Source organism: Solanum pennellii, chromosome 11 (genome assembly GCF_001406875.1).
Source record: "Solanum pennellii chromosome 11, SPENNV200".
Lineage (NCBI taxonomy): Eukaryota > Viridiplantae > Streptophyta > Magnoliopsida > Solanales > Solanaceae > Solanum > Solanum pennellii.
Window position 1 is genome coordinate 63,952,627 of NC_028647.1, and position 20,679 is coordinate 63,973,305.

At 35.3% G+C, this 20,679-nt stretch overlaps 2 protein-coding genes across 3 annotated transcripts; both read right to left on the bottom strand.

Annotated features, from left to right (window-relative positions):
* Positions 1–8,364, bottom strand: LOC107005098 (protein-tyrosine sulfotransferase). Its single transcript, XM_015203590.2, has 13 exons — positions 8,111–8,364; positions 6,880–6,967; positions 6,233–6,410; positions 6,036–6,107; positions 5,085–5,370; positions 4,016–4,156; positions 2,512–2,616; positions 2,258–2,405; positions 1,774–1,823; positions 1,591–1,659; positions 1,375–1,494; positions 1,104–1,238; positions 1–355 (listed from the first exon to the last, which is right to left on the bottom strand). Exons 2-13 carry the CDS (start codon positions 6,935–6,937, stop codon positions 212–214), a joined length of 1,506 nt encoding a protein of 501 aa, XP_015059076.1. The 5' UTR covers positions 6,938–6,967; positions 8,111–8,364; the 3' UTR covers positions 1–211.
* Positions 8,365–9,961: 1,597 nt separating this feature from the next.
* Positions 9,962–20,679, bottom strand: LOC107005108 (protein ENHANCED DISEASE RESISTANCE 2-like). Of its 2 annotated transcripts, XM_015203605.2 has the most exons (21): positions 20,220–20,679; positions 18,814–18,888; positions 18,633–18,686; positions 18,488–18,553; positions 18,360–18,418; positions 17,796–17,926; positions 17,365–17,411; positions 17,191–17,288; positions 14,935–15,030; positions 14,792–14,856; positions 14,639–14,710; positions 14,182–14,328; positions 13,768–14,066; positions 13,031–13,094; positions 12,764–12,939; positions 12,143–12,244; positions 12,009–12,059; positions 11,774–11,917; positions 10,781–10,876; positions 10,420–10,521; positions 9,962–10,285 (listed from the first exon to the last, which is right to left on the bottom strand). In XM_015203605.2, exons 1-21 carry the CDS (start codon positions 20,373–20,375, stop codon positions 10,193–10,195), a joined length of 2,193 nt encoding a protein of 730 aa, XP_015059091.1. In that variant the 5' UTR covers positions 20,376–20,679; the 3' UTR covers positions 9,962–10,192. The 2 variants fall into 2 exon arrangements, with proteins under 2 accessions (XP_015059091.1, XP_027768885.1); XM_027913084.1 differs by lacking the exons at positions 18,633–18,686; positions 18,814–18,888; positions 20,220–20,679 and having other exon boundaries at positions 18,360–18,414; positions 18,488–18,575.

Consider the following 20,679-nt stretch of genomic DNA (forward strand, 5'->3'; position numbering starts at 1 on the left):
TGAACAAAAGAAGAGAACTGAAACTGATATAAAAAAAACATAAAATTTTACATTAAGCTTTTGCTTTTACCCACAAAATTGCATGTGAGTGTAGTTACCTCCACTAATGAGGCTTGAGCAATCTTACATGCTACCTGAGTTAATTTGTTTCATTTTCAATCTTCCTATTCAATTTCTCTATCTTTTTATGGGTCATTTATGTTTGGTGATATCATAACTTAAGTTTTGATGTTCTTCTTTTTGCAGTTACAAACAGGACAGCAAATAGAGCCACAAACACCACAGAAACAGCAATACAAATGGCTTCCCAAGAAAATGCACGATATGAATCGTCGAAGTCACTGTCCAACTGGTTCTGCAAAAGTAACAAAAACCAGTTGTCAAATAGAATGTTCTCATTGAAAACTATGTCTTAGGTATTATTACTTAGGATGAGATGTTAACGTGCACTAGGCGCTATGTAGTGAACGTGTATGAATGCATATGTTGAAATAAATGAGAGCGCAGAGGACCTTCACTGATGGATATAAGCGTTCACAAAAAATTTCTCTATCAAGATTCATGATTCAGACGAAATGATTATTGCCAATCGAGGAATGAATAATTATTCTGTGAAACACCACAGCAACTGATAATGAGACACATTAATGAAGTCCTTGGACCATCTCTATCTCATCAGGATATTTGCAGCGTGAATAATAATTGTCAAAAAAGAAGGGATGCACGGTGCTGCGTTCACTCTGGGCCTGGGGAAGGGCCATACTCCGAGGGGGTGTGATGTAGGCAGCCTACGCAGACACAGGCAACCCTGGCTGATTCCACTGCTCAACTCACCACTTATTGGTCACATGGAGACAATTTTTCTGTTGCAACTGCCCTTCGTGAATTATACTTGTATTATAACAAGCTAATGCACATTATCAAAAAAAAACAAGCTAATGCAATGAAATCTGAGTAACATGCAAAATAGATTACTAATATAACAAGCACATGATATTAATTATAAGCAGAACTTCTAGGTCCTCCTTAGTTATTTATTTATTCCATTAAGAATCAAGGGCATGGACAATAGTAAAAAATAACTGCGTATCGTGGGCACTTACCTTGACAGCCTTATACAGTAACATGCGTTTGTGTTGATTTGCAAAGATCGTCTGGGCATATTTATAAAGCTCCACGTCGAGGTGGTTTAATGATGTGATCTCCTGAAGAAGGGCTTCAGACACCTGACGGCGTCCCTATCAAATTTGAAACTAAGATGATAAGTGGCCAAAAACAATATACTTGAATTGATTCTTAAAGTTCACCAATGCTTGTCCAGGAAAATGAAAATTGCAAGAGATTGAAAAACAGAACACAGTTTGGCTACATTACCTCCTTTGTAAAATTTGCTGGATCAATTTTCTTTAGAGAATTTACACGCCTTTCAGACTGGGTCTTCCTTAAGATCGAAATGCAGCTCTCGTATACATCCATGAGTTTTCCTGCAGTCATCTGTTGTGGTGGCAGAAAAGTTAAAATCAGGAAGTTCTCATATGTTGCAGTTAGAACAGAAACACATCGTCTTGGACTTCATAGCAATGGTCTTACATTTTTCTTTGTTGCTTCACCTTGCTCAGCTGATGAGATTTGATTGGGGTTTTGGTATGAGCTATTGCTCTGAAGTTTGGGCAAAACGAAGGATTAAGATGACAGCTTAATTGATTTTCGAACAGGCGCTTAAAGCAAAAAGAGCAATTGATGATCACATATCAAGAGAGACAGACAGCTTACATGGTGATAAGTTGTATCAAAATCAGATTCTAGCAGTGAAGAGCCCTGTTCTGTGCAAAACCAGATAATGTAACCGTCAAAACTACAGCTATGTGTCCTACACTCCAACTTGAACAACGCTAAATTCTAGCAGAAAATGTGTCATTCGTGAAAAATCAATCATTGGAACATTTCTATGAACTCAGCTTTTGAAACATTCCTAAAACTCAACTTCTAGGTATGAGCAATACTGGATTTTCGATGAAGAACAATTATTTTTTTAAAAGTGGGACCACCAAGATCGGCCCTCGTAAGGTGGAAGCTTCAGTACCCCGCCACCTAAAGAAGAAACAAATATAGAATAAAAGTGCATAGCAGAGTCACTGCTTGACTTGTTCAAATAGATACTCATCCATCGGCTGTTATATGCTGCCGTTAGAAGAGAAAGGGGTATATTTCTAGCCAAGGCATCAATTCAGTTAAATTACATAGCTTCTAAACTAACCAGAGCTGTTCTTAGCAGTATGATCTTCATGTGATGTTGATCCAGTGAACTGTGAAATTGCCTGAGTACCGACTACATTTGCAAACATGGTGGCTGATTCTTTGTGGTTCTCTGTGAGTCCAACATACAACATATTGTCCAACCTCTTCTGCAAAAATTTATAGAAATCTACCATAATTCAGACCATCATCAAGAAGTGGATATAGCAGAGTATATTACTCAGACTCAAACTTAATTTAGAGTGGCTTAATTACCTTTGCAACCTTAAGCACATAATCTCCAAGAGACTGGTACTTCAGTACACAGTGACGGACGTCATGTGCCTCTGTCAGATAAGAGTTGTTCGTAAGTCCTGCGACCTATAAATTAGACACTATCAGCAAGATAAAACAACTTCAAGAGTATTTCCTTTGGTTAGGGAGAAGGGACCCCCAGTGAGGTGGGAGGGGTTGTGATTAGGGGTGTCAATGGTATGGTTTAGGTAGTTATTTCGTAAAATTTATACCATACCAGTTTCAGTTATTTTATTTTATATAACCAAGATTAGGCCTTTTGAAACCACCCCATCATCTCAGTTTATCTTCGACATCGGTACGGTTCGGTTAATTTTTGGTATTTGCTTATAAAAAATGTCATGTAAAAGTTATGCGGTAGAAGTTAGAACACGATACCATGCCTACTTCTATCTTACTTTGACAAAAACTCTTTAGATATTTTGGAGTTTAAAAGGAGGTGAATCAAGAAATCATGAAAGACGACAAGAATAGAGATTTATCCCACAAATTTACAGTAATGGAAAATAAAGTTAAAGGAAAGACAATATTTTGATCACATGAGCAAGAAGAAATCAAACAAGATGTGATTCAAGAACTGAGTCTACAAAAATTAAGCATTCAGTAAGAGAAATTTAAATCATATGAGAGGCAATATATCTAATACCTTGTAGCCTACTAGTTACTACTCGAGATGCTAAAACTAATTTTAGCATCAATATGAGTAGCATAACAGGTTTCGGAGTTGAACTTTGGATGTTAATTACCTGTTGGCTTGTTGCCGTTCCCATACCCAAGCTCAAGGCGAAATATATTTTTCATGTATAAATTTATCCATACAGACATACAATTAAAAATTATATAAGAACCTATGAATTTAGTAAAAGAAACCAAATAATCGGTTTGGTTAGGTCGTTAAGTCATTCACATAAAAAAAGATAGTTTTAACTCAATCTGATAGTGTGGGGTTGACGGTTGACCTTGAAGAAAGTTGACACATATGCCACAGTAGCTGAAAAGCTTAAAATGTGGATGTCTAATGGTAGGCGATGCTATTTGAGTTGGAGGATGGATAGGGAGGAGGCCAGAGGCTTCCTCCAAAATATTAAATTTTTACAGCAAGAGACTGTTTCATGATACAGCATCTAGCCCACAATGCAGTATCTGAGACTGGTCAAGATATTCAAAGTTGAAATCAATTTGCGATTTCATTTCAGTTTGCCAATGTCTTCTGAAAAAAATGAAATGAAAAAGAATCCAACCACAGTTCCAGTAACCAGTTAACAACAATTAACCAATTAAGCAGAAGAACAACCAGAAATTTAGAGTAAAATACCAACATAAGCATGTCGTTCGGCGTTCACGACCTTCCCCCATAAGTTCCGTGTTGGATCCCTAATTTAAGCTCTTGTACAACTCTAAAAAATATAATGCAGAAAAAGGAGGATGAAAGGTTTCATATTGTAAATTTAAAACCAGGCAATACCTGAAATGTGGCTCCGTTGTGAATGATATCCCGAGCAATGGGATTGTTGATATACTCATGTAGAGGCATCACCATCTCCTTCGTATCATATGGATTAGTGCTTATAACAACAGAATGACCATTTTTTTCTCTTGCTTCCCTCTACAGTTCAGAGGATATGCAACATATTAACGATTATGCAAGATAAATTCATAATGCTACAGAAATATGCATGACAAAATTTCCCTCCACCTTGCTGCCCCTGCCTCCCCTCCTCCACATCAAAATGGGCAAACCCACTAAAAGATTAGTGATCATTTCTATTTGTATTTTGTAAAAAAAAAAAAAAGGTTCTGCATCCTGATATTTCGTTGAGATATAGTTCCTATCGTGCTAATTAATTTTATTATAAATTCTCTAAAGCTAACACTCTTTTTGGTTATTTTAATACAAATTCTCTAAAGTTGATACCTTTGACAGTGCTAGCAGGATAACTGGATAAGAATACTTCCACTAATCATCTCAATTCCTGTACTGATTAGACACCATTATCAATCACAAAGAGATAGACAAGGTTATGTGTTTTGGACCAGTTGGTGTACCCTAGGAAGAGGAATTATCTACAATTACTAGCACAAGCATATGGTACTTCATTTAGCAACAAATAAATGCAACTAAGAAGCATCTAAATAAACCGCCGAGGCGAAGTATGATAAAATGTCTGAGAAACAGGACATCCGCAAATATTACTGCCTCACAAATGGCTGATACAAAGTACAGACTACACTGTGGAATAAGCTTGAAAACAAAACAATGATAATTTATTCTTCCAATGGTAAGGAAGCAACGAAATGATCAGTAAACGAGCCTCTTCGACAATGTGGGCTAGCAAGGCACCATCTGATACGCATATTGCCATTGACAGCATCTAAATACATTTGGAGGAAGAGGAAGCGAAACTAGATAAGACAATTATGCTTTTCAAATTGTTATATGTAGTTGAATAAGGTTTTTACTATAGAGGTAAACATAGATAGTAAAGCTCACAGGACAGGATGATGAATTGACAAATGCTGTTCAAGAGACATACTCGAGCGAATAGATCTTCTCTCATCCAAGGGACCAAATACTTCCACGGCCAGATATCTAGAGTGCTTATTGTATTTTTTGAACGCAGCCGTCCAGACATTTTGGTGGCAGATGTCAAGTTAGGGTGCACCAGGAACCTGGCTGCTACCTCCACGGAAAACTCGTAGGCACTAAAAACACGGTCAATTGGATTCCTAAGTATTGTCACCACAGAAGTTTCATCCTTGTGAAGTTTGTTCATCATGCTGTAGTCGTCATGAGTAACCAACAAGCGGCATTTTGGTTTTCTGCACCAGCAAACAGTAGTAGAATTGATAACAACAACTAATAAAATCCCTGAAATAATAAAGGTAAAAGGAAAAGAGGAAGCAGTGAAATAGATGGAATAAATTGTGCTAATCAGAATTGTTTCTTTGTTACAATATTTTACCATAGGAAAACTAGGTGAAGTAAAAGCAGAGCGATTTAGTGCTCCTGCACAATACAAAATGATTGATATAATAGCTTCTAGCTTGGATTCTTTTAAACAAAAAGACCTTATAAAATCTGTATTAAAATTTGGCAATACCATTTATTTCCTCTCAGTAAAGCTAAGCACTTCGATTTTTCTAATCCACCCACTGACTCTATTTCCAAAATACACAAACAGGAGTACAACAATAATCAAATGGATAGAAGTGACCTTATCATCAGCGGAGTTTACTTTTTTTTCTAAGATAGCAACATCAATATTCGTTATCAAAGGCTCCACTGGAATACCAATGCATTTTCTCATTTCAACATAAGCTATAAGTTTGCTTTGGTGATGCTCCATCACTACTAAACGTTGGTTTCCAGAAAGGGCCTACTTATAGCTTTTAACAGAACATTTAACAACTTTGAAAATAGTAATGTCCAATATTTCCAAATTTCCAAAACAATTTAATGCATAAAGTACGAAGAAATATATTACCTTGGATCAATCCTTAACTTATCATACGAACGTGGACACTCCAAAGAACTGGCATAAAGCTTTTTCAGAAAACTGCACAAACACGACAATATAACCATTAGCTAATATATAAATTATATTACGATTTAATTCATAGAAATGGTTTTTCCTTAACTCAGTCAAAGGGAAAGAAATTTATAGAGGGAAACCATTTTTACCAATGAAAATATGTTCGCCCTCCAGTCCTGGGGACATGAAGAAAAAAGAGCAAGTTCTGCAAGACATGTTTGTCATTTTTGACTTCCAAATCGAGTGAAGAAGATGCCCACTGCTTGACAATACGTTCACACCACTTGAAGCCATCTTTGCCCTCAGTAGCCTTTGTTATGGTAGAAACTGGACATCAAATAGCATTATCAATTTGCAGATAGATATAAATTGTCATTCCCCTAAAATGAGATCCAAGACAAGCTTATGAGCAAATTTGTATGAACATAATATGAATTGTATGCATAATGCTTCACTAGCAAAACTTCACAAACAAAAAACACAAGCAAAGATTTTCTTTTTAATATCCTCATCGCGACAACATTTAAAGCATCTACATCATGAAATATCCAACTTTTTGATCAGAAGAAAAAAAAATTGGCATCACAGGAAGGCCTTAAGAACTTATCTTTACCCTACTCCAAGGTCAAATAACATTTCTTCAGGACGTAAAAGGTACATGCTATACTACTAGAAATAAACATATAGGTATAGTGTTAAACAAGTAGATAGTGAAAAAAACATACATTTCTTCAGGACGTAAAACCAAAATCATAAGGTTAAGCGCAAAAAGTAATCAATCAATAAAGAGACATACCTGAGAGCAGAAACACCAGGATCACAAAAACATCAAAAATATGACCTTTTTGCCTCATTCCCACCTCCAATCTATCCCAGAAGTCAAACTGAAACAGATAAGAAAAACTTTTACAATCAGAATCCTCCAATGAAGTGTACACACACATAATATTCACGATAAAGTGAAAGGTTCAAACTTCAGCACTTTTAACCATGACAAATGGACATCAGTCCAAATGTTAACCCCAAATACAAAAATCCACTAGCTAGCTGAATTCAAAGGGCATAAACAGTTATACACAACATATATTATACACACACTCAGAATTTTTTATTTTTTTTTGAAACTATACACACACTCAGAATTGTTCAAAAATCGAAGTAAAAGATTCAAACTTCATCACTTTTAACCATGATAAACACACATTACTCTAAATTTTAACACCCACCAAGTACAAATTCCACGGTGTGTTCTTCCTTAACATTCAGCTAGCTGAATTCAAAGGGCATATGCATAACACACACACTCATAATATTCAGGAACCAAAGTAAAAGATTCAAACTTCAGCACTTTTCACCACGATAAGTGAGCACTAGTCCAAATTTTAACACCACCCAAGTGCAAAATCAACAATAAAAGGAGGGTAGGCGAGTTCTTTAACATTCAGCTAGCTGAATTCAAAGGACATATACACAATATATATACATACATACATATATATATATATATATATATATATATATACCAAAAAAAAACTCAAGAATCCAAGATTTAGCATTTCTAACGATAATATCATCAAAATTTGACACCCACTCAGCTATGAAAACACCAATCCAGAACTTAAAAATTCAAAATTTAGCATTTGTTAACCATAAAATTATCAAAAATTAACACCCACCCAGCTATGGAAACATCAGTCCAAAACACAAACTCAAACGTAGCATTTGTAACCTTGAAAAATCATCAAAATTTAGCACCCACCCAGCTATAAAAACATCAACCCAAAACTTTAAACATTCAAAATTTAGCATTTCTCACCAACCCAAAACTTTAAACATTCAAAATTTAGCATTTCTAACTTAAAAATCATCAAAACTTAACACCCACTCACCCACCTATGAAAACACCCACCCAAAAACTTGAAATTTTTTTTTCGGATGTTAATTACTTTTAAAATCCAACAAGCTGAATCCACTCACACACAAAAAAATGCATGAAAGAAAACGAATTGAGGAAAATTGGTGCTAACCTGTTATGAGAATTTCAAGATCTCGTGCTCATAAATTTGCACAAAAAACTGTGTCGAGAATCGACAAAGACAAAACTTCCTCCACTTATCCGGAATATGGTGGGGTCCACTTCACCACCGCCGGCAAACCTCTCCGATGGGAGAAGTATCCGGAATCCAATCACTCAAGAGATTCTTTTTTGCCCGGAAAATTCGAAACACTGTTTCGCCGATAGATCAGTGTGAAGCTATTCGTTATTTAAAAAGGAAAAAAATTAAAGTCTAAAAAGAAAACATTTATTATATAACTGAAGTTTTATTTTTATTTTTTTTTCAAAAAAAAAAAAGTAATTTTAGTGCAATTAGAAAATTCTTATACTATAACGTAAAAGCCCATTTATTTCCAATATGGCTTTAAAGAGAAATTCAATTAATGATATTTTTTTCCTTTTAAACCACGTATTGAAGTTTCTATTAAATTTAAATTTCGTATTGTTAAAATTATTCGAAAATAAAATTCGTGCTTATGTTATTATTTGTCTTTAATATGGTAGTATAATTTTTTTATTGTTATTGTTTTTTCTAATTATTTATTTCAATTGCATTTCTATGTCTTTCAGAAATAATTTCTTTAACCTAACAATAGATATAACGATCGCATACATATCATTTTCCCCAATTTATTCGTAAGATTATACTCCATAATTTTTGTTTGTACTTTATCGTTCACACGAGTTAAATTTTTTTTCATAATATAATAATCTACAAAATACACGACAAGCTCAAACTAAGAAGATATTGAGGAACCTATCAACTTCTCAAATTTATATATAGAAAGTATTTTTTGAATAAATATTTTTTTTCATATAAACCATTTTTTTTTAAGTTTTAGTATTCAAATAATTAATGCAGTATTTTTTAAATTACAGTTTCATCAATTACTCCTATTTTATTTTCTTTTTTCAGTTCAATGAATAATGGGTTGGTCCACCACTTGTGCTTTTAGAATTATTTATTATTTTCCAATAAATAAAGCTTACTAATATTTGAAAAAATTCGAAAAAGTAATACTACTACTTCACTTACAAGCTGGATGTATAAAAACTTTAATTTGTTCTTTTCTTTTTCTTTTCTCATTTATAAAACTTTAACTTTTACAAATTCATTAACAAATACTATAAATTATAATTCTTTTTCATATTAATATGATTAACGATATATTTGAAATTTTAAAAAACAACAAATAATCTCCGATAGAAGGTGCTTCTTTTTTCATTGAAAGTAATTTAAATATCTACAAACTAGTCTGACAGTATAGTAATCTAAAAATAGTTAAAATTTCACATGTAAAACTCTAGCACAAGTTTCACATGTGCATTGAAATTTCATGATACTCCTACCCCGTAATCCCACAGATGAGATCTGAAAATGATAGATGTACTAAATCCCGATAGAGATAGAGAGACTGTTTCCGACAAATCCTCGACAACATCCCCACATGAACAGTTTCCCTAGGGTCAGAGCCATCATCCTTTACCTCTTTAATAGTTAACTGCTCTTGAACCTTTCTCCTTTGAGATCACATGCATGCATCTCATTTCCCCAACACCCCCATTTGTTTCCTTTCAAAAGAGAAAACATTGCATTTGAAAAAGAAAAGCATGATCCCACACAATAACTACAAACATCACACTTTTTTTTACTATATCAAAAAGGAAGCTCGGTGCACTAAGCTCCAGGAATGCACGGCATTCGAGGAAGGACCAGAGCACAAGTGTTTATTGTATGCAGTTTTACTGTGTATTCCTGCAAGAGGCTGGCTTTCACAGCTCGAACATGTGACCTTCAAGACGTACGGCAGCAACTTTCCAGTTACTCAAGGTATAGCTTTGTTGACTGTAAAAATATACACTGAATGCAGCACTCTACTGGTGTTGGCTTTTGATTGAATCAAAGAATTGGACATCCACTAGTCACTTTACAAAAGTTTTTGCAGTTTAATGTTCATGTTTCCTGTGCAAATAACCCTACATTCCTGTAAGCATATGGACTAACCTAAAATACACTAGAATGTTTAGAAAATAAACTGAGATTATACAAAGATCAAGGCTTCACTTGTACGGCTTTAGAAACATCCAGATGGTTAAGACGGCAGGTACCTAGAAGATATTCAGGGAGTTCTTCGGGTGTGTTGGCCTGTGGAGAAAGATAGTCACTGTGCTTAAGTAAAATTCATATCGACAAAATGATCATCACAAACTTCATACCTAGAATGCAGATTGCGAGTTAAACTGTCCATCTAGATGGAGAATAAGGATATGGAGTTTTACCTGGACAAGAAAGGCCATCTCAATGACTAGATTGTTTAGGTAACCAACAACAAGGCTGACAACACCCCTTGCCACAGTAGATGAGCCAATATCGATACCAAGCTGAAATTAGAGCATAACTCTTCAGGATCACATAGTGATTTATATCGATATTAGATTCAGGTTATACTTATACTTCTCAAGATAGTTAACAAGATATAATATACTATTTTCTCCCAAGAGACAAACTATTCAACATTACCAAAGTGGTAATTTTCAGAAATCCTTGAAACTATTGAATGTTTAACTGCAGTAAGCATCAGTTACTAAAATTAGAACAACGCTATGCATCGATTAGTGCCAAAATACTCCTGTATTATACCTCTATGTAGTTCTTTCCACGAAAATAATTAATTTCTAGCGCTTGACCAATAAGACAAGCTTTCTTCCCAACACTCTGCTTGACTATCCATGATCCCTGAAAAGTGAATCTCAAGTAAATACAACCACTATACTTTAATTGATCTAATATTTCAAAGTATCCCAACAGCTGAGACAGAAATGGATGACATGTTCAAAGTACCAACAGAAATGCTAACAAAAGAACACCGTACAACCAAAATGTTAATAACTACCATAACACGTTACAATCTTCTGCATGTGGTATGGAAAGCAAGACCCAAAGATACATGGGTTTCTGAATAATAACCTAAGCATGCAGCATCCTTGTGTCTATCTAGACAACCTTTCTGCATTTCTCTAGGCTCGAAAAGGATTTCTTTGACCATGATCCTTTGTTATATAAATATACCCTTGAAATTGAAAGATTTACCATTGTTAATATTCTTTACTGTTGTTTCTAGGTATAGTTACATTTGCAGAAAACAAATTAATCAATTGGGGATCTAGTCGTAAATTTGCTCAATTTGAGCCCCTTGAGAAACTGAAAGTGTAGCTTTTTAGAGGAGTAGAGGGGCTCTTAAATTTGCTTGCTTAAAGAGTTCCCTCGATAAATAAGAACCCATTTAAACGGATTTCTGTTTCTTTCAAAGTTGCCTATCATTTTCTTAGAACAAAGACTAAGTTGTGGGTAACATAATGTTCGTTTATTTTTTAACATCTTACTGAAAACCTATCTGCTAAGAAACCCAAAAAAAGACTTTAGCTTTTGCTAAAATATGAGCACATTACCTACTATATGCTACATAGGTGAGAAGGAACAGAAGAGAAGTGCAATAATATGGACCAGTGCACATGCTACATGAATATTGATGTGCCATACTTTTTGCTAAATGGACTAATCAACTCACAGAAAAAATATGCTAAACCTTATATGGCAAGTTATTTTGTCCACTTCCAATTAGCAAAACCGAACCTTGGATATGTATGGTATGAGCTTGAACCTTGAGTTTCTATAAGCATCATCTCCTTTGACAAAACTCTCCAGCAAAGGTGAATCCTCTAAAGGGGTATCCATCATATAGTAGAGAGCGAGAGTATATGTTGTTAAACCTGGGACCTGAATACAAGTGACAAACCATCAAAATGAAGCATTTTGGTGGCAGCTTTACAGGAAATCAAAGTATATTAAGGAAACAGAGATTGCATACCTGAATGTTCACAATGAAGAAGAATTCCGGACCCCCCTTTGCTGCATATTTCTGCAGAGAAAAGATAGTGAGCAGCAGGCTCATAGGCATTAAACAATATGAGCACTGTATTTTCATTGAATAACAAAAGAAACCTGAACAATTCCCCCAGGTCGACCACCAAGATCATCTTCTCGTTTGTCAGACTTCAACCAATCCGCGCCCACCATTTGCATCAAGGTGCCTTTAGCCTTGATCTGCATAAGAGACATAATGATTAAATGGCATAATAACACAAGAAAGTATCAAAGATTCTGAAGTACAGAAGCATACTTTAAAATCTTTTGATTAATAAGACGAGAACATCAGTAATCCCACATGCTCTCCAGAATAGCAGACAGACACCTAGCCAAAAAGCATACAGGATTTTCAAGGTCTCTACCTAGAGTTTCTCTACCGTTAATCCAATTTGCACGTGTTTCAAGAGCAAGAAAATGATTACAAGTAATGATGTTTTCTTTAATGCAGATTGACTAACTTTTGGCTGTGACTTGTGGTATAGAATTGTTCTGCATGAAGTTACCATGTGATGATTAGAAAGTAACTCTCAGATCTTAATCTTTAATCAGCAGGAAAACCAAACAGTAGATGTCAATAGAAAAAGGGAACCATTCCAAAATTCCAAGATCAATCAATTATGTGACACCTCAAAAATTGAACCCGAACATGTTTATAATAAGCGAAGCATGAAAGCTGAACCAACAACGAGAATTCACCTTCTTACGATCATCTAGGTAGGTCTCTCCACGAATAAGAAAAGTAGAAGGATCTGTTTCAGTCCAACTGCAAGGCAAATTACAAGTTGAATCTTTTGGTAGAGTGGATCCGTAGTGGCAAATTGATACATCTTCCTTTACCATTTCATGCAGATCTACATAACCCTTCTTCTGAACTGCAGCATTAAGACAAATCTTATGTCCTTAGAACTTTAACATGCAGATTTTAGTCAAGTTCTCTAACATAGCAACAAACATCAAACATGCCTGCAAGATCATGCAGTCTCTTCACGATAACTGCAGCAGTTGACAATTTGGGATGACGTGCATCCTGTATAGTCAAAAACCAGCATACGCATAAGGAAATAGAAAGAAACATATCCATAAAGTAAGGATCTGCAACCAGTCGATGGAAAGAAAAAAAAATCAGAGGATTTAGGTTTTGATGAAAATATACTCCCTCTGTCCTATTTTATTTGACAAACTTCCCTTTTTAGTTTGTCCCAAAAAGAATGACATCTTTCGATATTTGGAAACAAGTTTAACTTTAAACTCCAGACTCCAGTGACCCTTAATGACATGATTCTATAGCCACACAAATGTTCGTATTTCTTTCTTAAACTCCATTTCTGGTAAAACAGACACAAACCACAGAGAGAGTACGGTAGAAAAATATAACTCTTTTGGGTAGGTGTTTAAAAAGTGAAGATGTATTAGCATCATTAGGAACTAAGATCTGGAACTTCCTGAGATATTTTATATATTCTAAGTTCAGACTATATACTCCAGACCAGGTTAAAGACTCTTATTGTTAGAACACAAAAACAAACATGAAGCTCTAAGTTAGGTAGAGAATCACTAAAACTGTATTCATTCAATACTAGAAGGCAATCGACAAACATGACTTCAAAATGGAAGTCATGTCCCGTGCAGACTCCTGATTTTGTAGGATGCTGCCTGTTTATACAGCAATACCCTAAGCTTATGGTTTAGACAGGTAATACCTGAGAGTATGTCTCTGGTCCAAAATCAGAAGACCAGTCATTTTCTGTTTGGTCATAATCCAGTGGCTCAGAGACATCAAAGAACTCATCTGCCGCATCATTTAAACCCATCAAGCTTGAAGGTGTTTTAACTACTTCTTCCTCCAGATCCGCCACACTCATTCCATTTTCCAACCGGGTTTGCACTTCAAGTTTAATTTCTTCTTCAACTTGACACGATCTTTTGCTTTTGATCAGCTCCCCTGAGACATCAGAGGGCAAGTAATTTCCTATTTTTGCACTGAAAAGCTCCCGCAAAGCTGCAAATGCAGTAGAAGATAGTCTAATTGTGTCCGATAAATGGTCATGAAATGCAAATTTAGGACGAATCAACTGATGAATTTGACAGAACAAGAAATCACACAGAAAGCACACCAGCAAGTCTCCCAAGCATGCGTATTGTTATAGATCTGGCTGCAGATGTTCGTACATATGATTTCCAGAATTTCCAGTCGATAGCAAGCATATGCTTGACTACTGACCCCTTCCCTTGATTAACTGGTGATATAACATATCCTCCACCTGCAAGGATTTAGATAATGTCAATTTGTAATAGTTCCCAATTGAAAGGCAGGGAATATCCAAAATATGAAGAACTGTTACAGTAGTCTTGGGAATAAAATGGCAGTAGAAGCATATGGCTGGTTCAGTGTAACGACCAATCTATATCAACAATTCGACATGCATAATATGCTAGGAAGTCTGGCATCTAAGCATATAGGTAATTTCTAATTTGTTGTTCATTCCTGATCCAAATAAACATTGGGTTCATAACAGTGATAACAAAAAAACCCTGTGCTTATAATAACTCTATTTTGTAGGCGTACATTACTTTTAAGGCAAGCACGAACGTAGCCCTTTTGAGGTGCACACTTCTGGTGAAACACTGAATGGTACAGAATAACTGCAAGAAAGAAACAATTGGTTATAGTGGATCAAGCTTCCTAAGAAGTAGCTATAAACCAATCCTCAAAAGAATTGGTACCGTAAGTCCCGTCATCCTCCCTTCTCCAATAACGCTGCAAAAGAAGATCTCTTCTTGTCATACCCCTGCAAAGTCATATGTCAATTATAACTCTAGCGCAGGAACAACAAACTTTTCCAGAGTTGAAATATGACCATACATACCAAGGTAGCCAGTCCTGATTTAGAAGCTTATGAACTATATCAGTGTGACCATCAAGATGTTCAATCACACTGCCCTTGTAGAAACAGAAATCCCATCTGTGAACAAAGTACATTATCTTTTACTCCTAATATAAGAGGAATCAACAAGATGAAAAGTACATCACCGCAATTTAAAGAACTTGTAGATTATACATTTTTAAAAGGCTATTTCTAGTGAAGTTCTCTGTATAAAGGCCATCTAAACTGGCTATAAGATTTTCTTTTTGGGATAGTATACGTTGTGCAATCTACTTGACCTCTAAGCTTATATGATCCATATTAAGTAGAGAGCAGAATGGAAAGCTTTATAATTTAAGGTGCCCATGCAAAAAGTCACACAATGATTATATATTTCTCTGATCTTAATATTTAAAGAATATCTCCAGTCAACTAGTTCTACAAACGATAATACTACTAAAAGATCTCATGGTTAACACCTTACTTTGCCTTGGAGGCCCTGATCTTACACAAGCCCATAATATAAGCATCAACACGCGATTGGATCTATGAAAAAGCAAAAAAAATAATTCAAGGCCATGAGTTCTTTTGCACCCAAGGCTTTAGCCTAGTAGCCAATGAAGTAGGCTGAGCACCATGAGGTCTCAGGTTCAAATCCAGCAAAGACAATGCCCTAGGTGATCCCTTCCTATTTGTTCTAGCCTTGGTGGACCTGGTGGGAGGTGGAATTAGTCGAGGTGCGCGTGAGTTGGTCCAAACACCACGGTTATCAAAAAAAAAGTTGAAGGTAAAAGAAAAGGGGGACTTTCGTGTTTACCTAGCTTATATGTGGCGGTTTAATAATCAAGTTCATAATTCCGAAACTAAATCCCTTTTCCTCATACTTCAATCTCTTAGCATAAAATGGAAAGGAAATGTAATGAAAGCTCCATATGTGTGTGAACATGGTTTTTTCTCTTCTATCTTCTCTCCCTTTTTTCATATAAGTATATTGAATTAAGGAATTTTCAATAAACTTCGGAGAAGATTAACTGCAAACTATAGACATAATGTGGGGAGTAATTAGGATATAGAAAACAAACAAGTAGGCCGAAAATTCATTTGAAAAGAATAATTCATTTATTTGTTCTATGTGTAGAGTCGGTTAAGATGGATCTTTCAGGTACTTGAAATTATCTTATCTTTTACTATATTCCTTTATTCAATTACTCAAAAGTAAGACAGAGTCGCGATAAATAAATGGCTATAGAAAAAAATATTATATACTAAAATACACACAGATCTCTCGTGCATGATCTTTTACCTTTTATTACTAACTTATCGTATAATTAGTTTTAATTGTTTACACTCCTACGGATTAGCTATTCAACCATGTGGCTCACAGTTAAGAAAACTTAATGGATTACAACAAAATTGGCGGAAGTGGAGAGAAAATGTGAAAGGTTTGAAAAGAAACCCATGGTTTTAAAGCTACTAAAGGAACATCCAAGATTAGAAAAATGACATACAGCTTCTGCATTTTTACCAAAATAATCCAAACACTTGCATGGGACACATGTGTCCATAAACTAGTCACTGAAATATCAAAAAGGGAAGGGAAAGTACCTCCCTTTCCCGGAGAATAACGAGGTACACCATTAGATATTCTAAAGAAGTGTAGTTATACACAGAATAGGAGAGATGTTTCACTAGTATTGCTTATAAAGAAAGCATGTTCACTTCAAGGCTTATACCAGTTAAGGTGAAGCGGAAAACTTCTATTTCTTGATTCACTTTCTTGTTTACTTGGTGTTAAATTTATATTTGTATCAATCCAAACAACAAATTTTAAATTTTGACAGTCAATAAATTGCTTCAGATAACTTGAATCATCCAAAGTTTGGTATTCAATCTTAAGAATTTTACCCGAGTGCACTTTATACTTTGGGCAAACATTATTGCCATGCTGCCATGCAATTCTTAATTTGTATGATCACAAAACTCAGATTACAGTTCTAAAGTTGGGTCCTGGATGAACACACTATGGAAACAATTCATTTTTCTACTCAAATTGAATCCTGACTTAACAGCCATGGGGAAGAACCATTCAAAGTGCAGAACGACATGGGAACTGGTTAAAAATGTATCTATTTTCTTAAACACATGTTTTCTGAGATTGCTTTGGTCAAGTTTTAATTATATTTCTGTCAACAGATTAAAAAAACCTACTAGCAATGAAGTCTTCATTATAGAAAAACTGACATGGACTTTGTAACTTACTCTGATCTTGAAGAACCAAGTGACATGAGTGTCTGGAAAATGGCCTCAGAAGTTCCATCAACTACGCCAACAGCCATTATCGCAGGGTGATCATCCCACTGCAAAACATAGAACAAGTTCTGCAGCATTAGATGCATATATTTACTGCCATAGGAGCTGGAGAACATCACTTACCTTTCCAAGAGATTCCCTATCTTTAGCTTCCTTGAAGAGCCTAAGACCTGCATGCACAAGCGATTCAAGACAATTGGCACAAAGAATTATAGAAGGAGAGGAAATAGACCACTTGACTATCAAAGAAACAACATAATATAAAATACAAACAAACCATTCAAGGATGCCAATACAACGCCAATTATGTTTTTATTCGCCAAAAACTAAAATTGAATTAAGGCTAATAGAGCATGACTTGAACATATAGTTAAAAGAAACTATAAATTGAGACCCTCAAGAAGAAAACTAAATTGCGGAATATACCTCATCAATCCACAATCCACATTAAATAGTTCCAAAATTTCCTAAGCAGATGTGAATTGGTCTATGAAGTAGGAATTACAAATGTAATTGCAGCCGTCTCAAAACACAACTATAAAATCAAAACATACCATTCTCACAACCAAAGATTGTCCAAGGTGAGGGTGCAACAACATCAGACGTCATAGCATCTGTAACTGAGGATGAACAGACAGTCCAATCAATCGAATTCAGACGATTAGACTTGTTGGAACAATTTAACCTGTGTGCAAAACAAAATTGGAAAATTTAATAATGGTAATCAAGTCTTGTCATGGAGCTTAATTGGAAACATTTTTTAGAAAGGTAATAATTAATTGGAACCATTTGGCACAGTGAGAAAAGAAACTGACACTGTACTCGAAGTAATTCAATACTCGTATGTTCCATGATATTAAACTCTTCCCTTTTTTGTTTGTTCCAAGAAAAATGACACCTTTCTATTTATAGAAACTATTTAGCTTTAAAAATTCTAATGATTTATAGCCATAAATATGTCGTGGCATGTTTAAGGTACTTTTCTTATGTGCCAAAAGTCTTTCTTTCTTTCTTGAACTTCATGTTTGGTCAAACACCGCCACATAAAATGAAAAGCACCGAATTACTTATATGTTATATCCTGAGCAAAGAAAAAGGGTAATACCAACTAAATGTACCTCAAAGACTGCGAACCACTGCTTGAAAAATCAACTTCCTTTCCTCTGTTCACGTCTGCCTAAATTTACTCATTATTGTGAGTTACCAACGAGGAATAACAAAACAGCTGATATTGACCAGTATGTACCTTTAAAGCTGCTTCCTGAACTGCCTGGATCCACCTTGCAGCTTCCTCGGGACTGCTTGCTCCTAACTGTCATTCATAGATTTCATTTATTCACCTGTTGCCCAGAAAAAAACAAAAACTAAATGGAGGGGGATGATTTCCGTACCTTCAGCTGATCATTATGATTTGAGGTGTTATAAAGTGTGAAAATGAAAAAGACCTGGAAAATTATAGGAGCAAGTTTCAGCAGAAAGTCTCAGTAAAGAGACAAGTGCATTAAATCAGAATAATACAGCGAGAGCAAACATAGTCTCCGCCATGAAGCGAAACTGGGACTAAGATCATACTTTTCTTTGAATGCTCTCTCTGCCATTGTCTGTTACACGAATGCAGGAATCAACAACTGCACTTCTAATAGGATCCTAACAAAAGAGTCACACAACACATTGCAATGAGTACAGGTAAAATGGCAAATGTGTAATTCCAAGAAGTGAAAGGCAGAAGTACTTCATAAACAGACATATCTCCCACATAAGGACCTCAAAACCCTTTAATATCCAAATAAAATGCACATGAATCAGAGCCTACCACTTATGATACAACTAGTTACAGAGACACAACAAATTACTGAATATTAGTTTAATACTCAACCAATTCACACAAACTTCCAGATATCTTCCAATCAATAACCAGTCAGGTGCTGATCAACTTGTGAAGTGCAAAACACTTGACTCCCCCAAGAGTACACTGATGACTAGTAAAGGGATACACTTCCTGATCAAGATCTATGTGCACAGTTGAGACTTGAGTCCTAAATATCTTTTTTTCGGATAAGTAGTGAGTCCGAGGTATCTTCAGCACATGGATTAAGCAATCCAGGATTATTCTCTAGAGAATCAAACATAGTAACCAGACATTTGGGCTCCAAACATGAGAGCTAAGTTGCTCGGACTCTTCACCTTCAGTGACGCATTTGTATCAACACGACGTGGGTGTGGGCATGGACAACAGATTTTGGGTACTTTGACCAAAATCGACAGAAAAATTAGGGACAGATACAATGATATGATTTTTGTAATCAAAATAAAAACTAAGGTGAAATTGAAGATAATGAAATATCATGTATATTAAAATTTCTATATACATGTGGAATGAGGATATAGAGGCCAAAATCTCAAGTCACAAGAAATAGTGCAGAGGCAATGAGAACTTAGCATCAGGATGTTTTGAGTTAGTTTGCAAACATCCTTTACTATACAAACCTCATCCAACTTCAAGCAAATCCTTTGAGAATAAAAACAAATAAAGTAATAAACTATATCTTTTGGGTTCAGACAACAAGGGAAGCCCGTGCACAAAGCATCCCGTTTTGGCATAGTCCGAGGGTGTGATGTAGATAGCCTATCCTAACACAAGCACTAGTGGCTGCTTCTACTGCTCAAACCCGTGACTTATAGATCACCACAGAGACGACTTCACCGTTTCTAAATAACTGAAATATAATCTCCAATTTTCCACAACATGCAACTCATATTAACTGCAAATCTCGTCAGTATAAGCTTAAGAAACAACACAATCAACTAAGAATGGAAAATCAAAGTGCAAATATGGATCAGAAGTTGTTCTTAATCAAATCATTCATCAAACAAATTACCAGCAAACACTTAACAAAATAGTTTAACCAATTTCACTGATCCAACACCACCATTTAACAAAATACTCAAATATATGAACACCCATATAACAATTATACCTCATTTTCAGGAACTGGTACAGATTTATAGCTCTTAAGAAACTGATCCTGAAGAATAAAGTACCGCTTTCGTGAATACTGAAGTCCAAACCTATTTGAACGAATAAGATATAACCACCCTTCCATCCTACTATGATCAGCCTGTGAAACACCCATTTTCAGTCAAAAATACCGATGACCCACCTCTCCAAATCCCCTAAAAACCCAAGTTCCGCTATCACTTCCCAGTTGCTACACAACAAATTCCTGCAAATTTAAACACACCGTTTACAGAAACCAAAAAAGGTCCAGAAAAAGAAAAATAACTCTGACCCCCAAAGAAAATACTTCAATGGGGTATCAGAGATGAACTATTACTTCGTTTCTGTGAGTAAAAAGAGGATTTTTTTTCTGGTTTTTTTCAATTTTGTCTGTGGAGAAGAAGAAGAAAAGGTGAAGAAAAAAATGGAAACCGTATTTA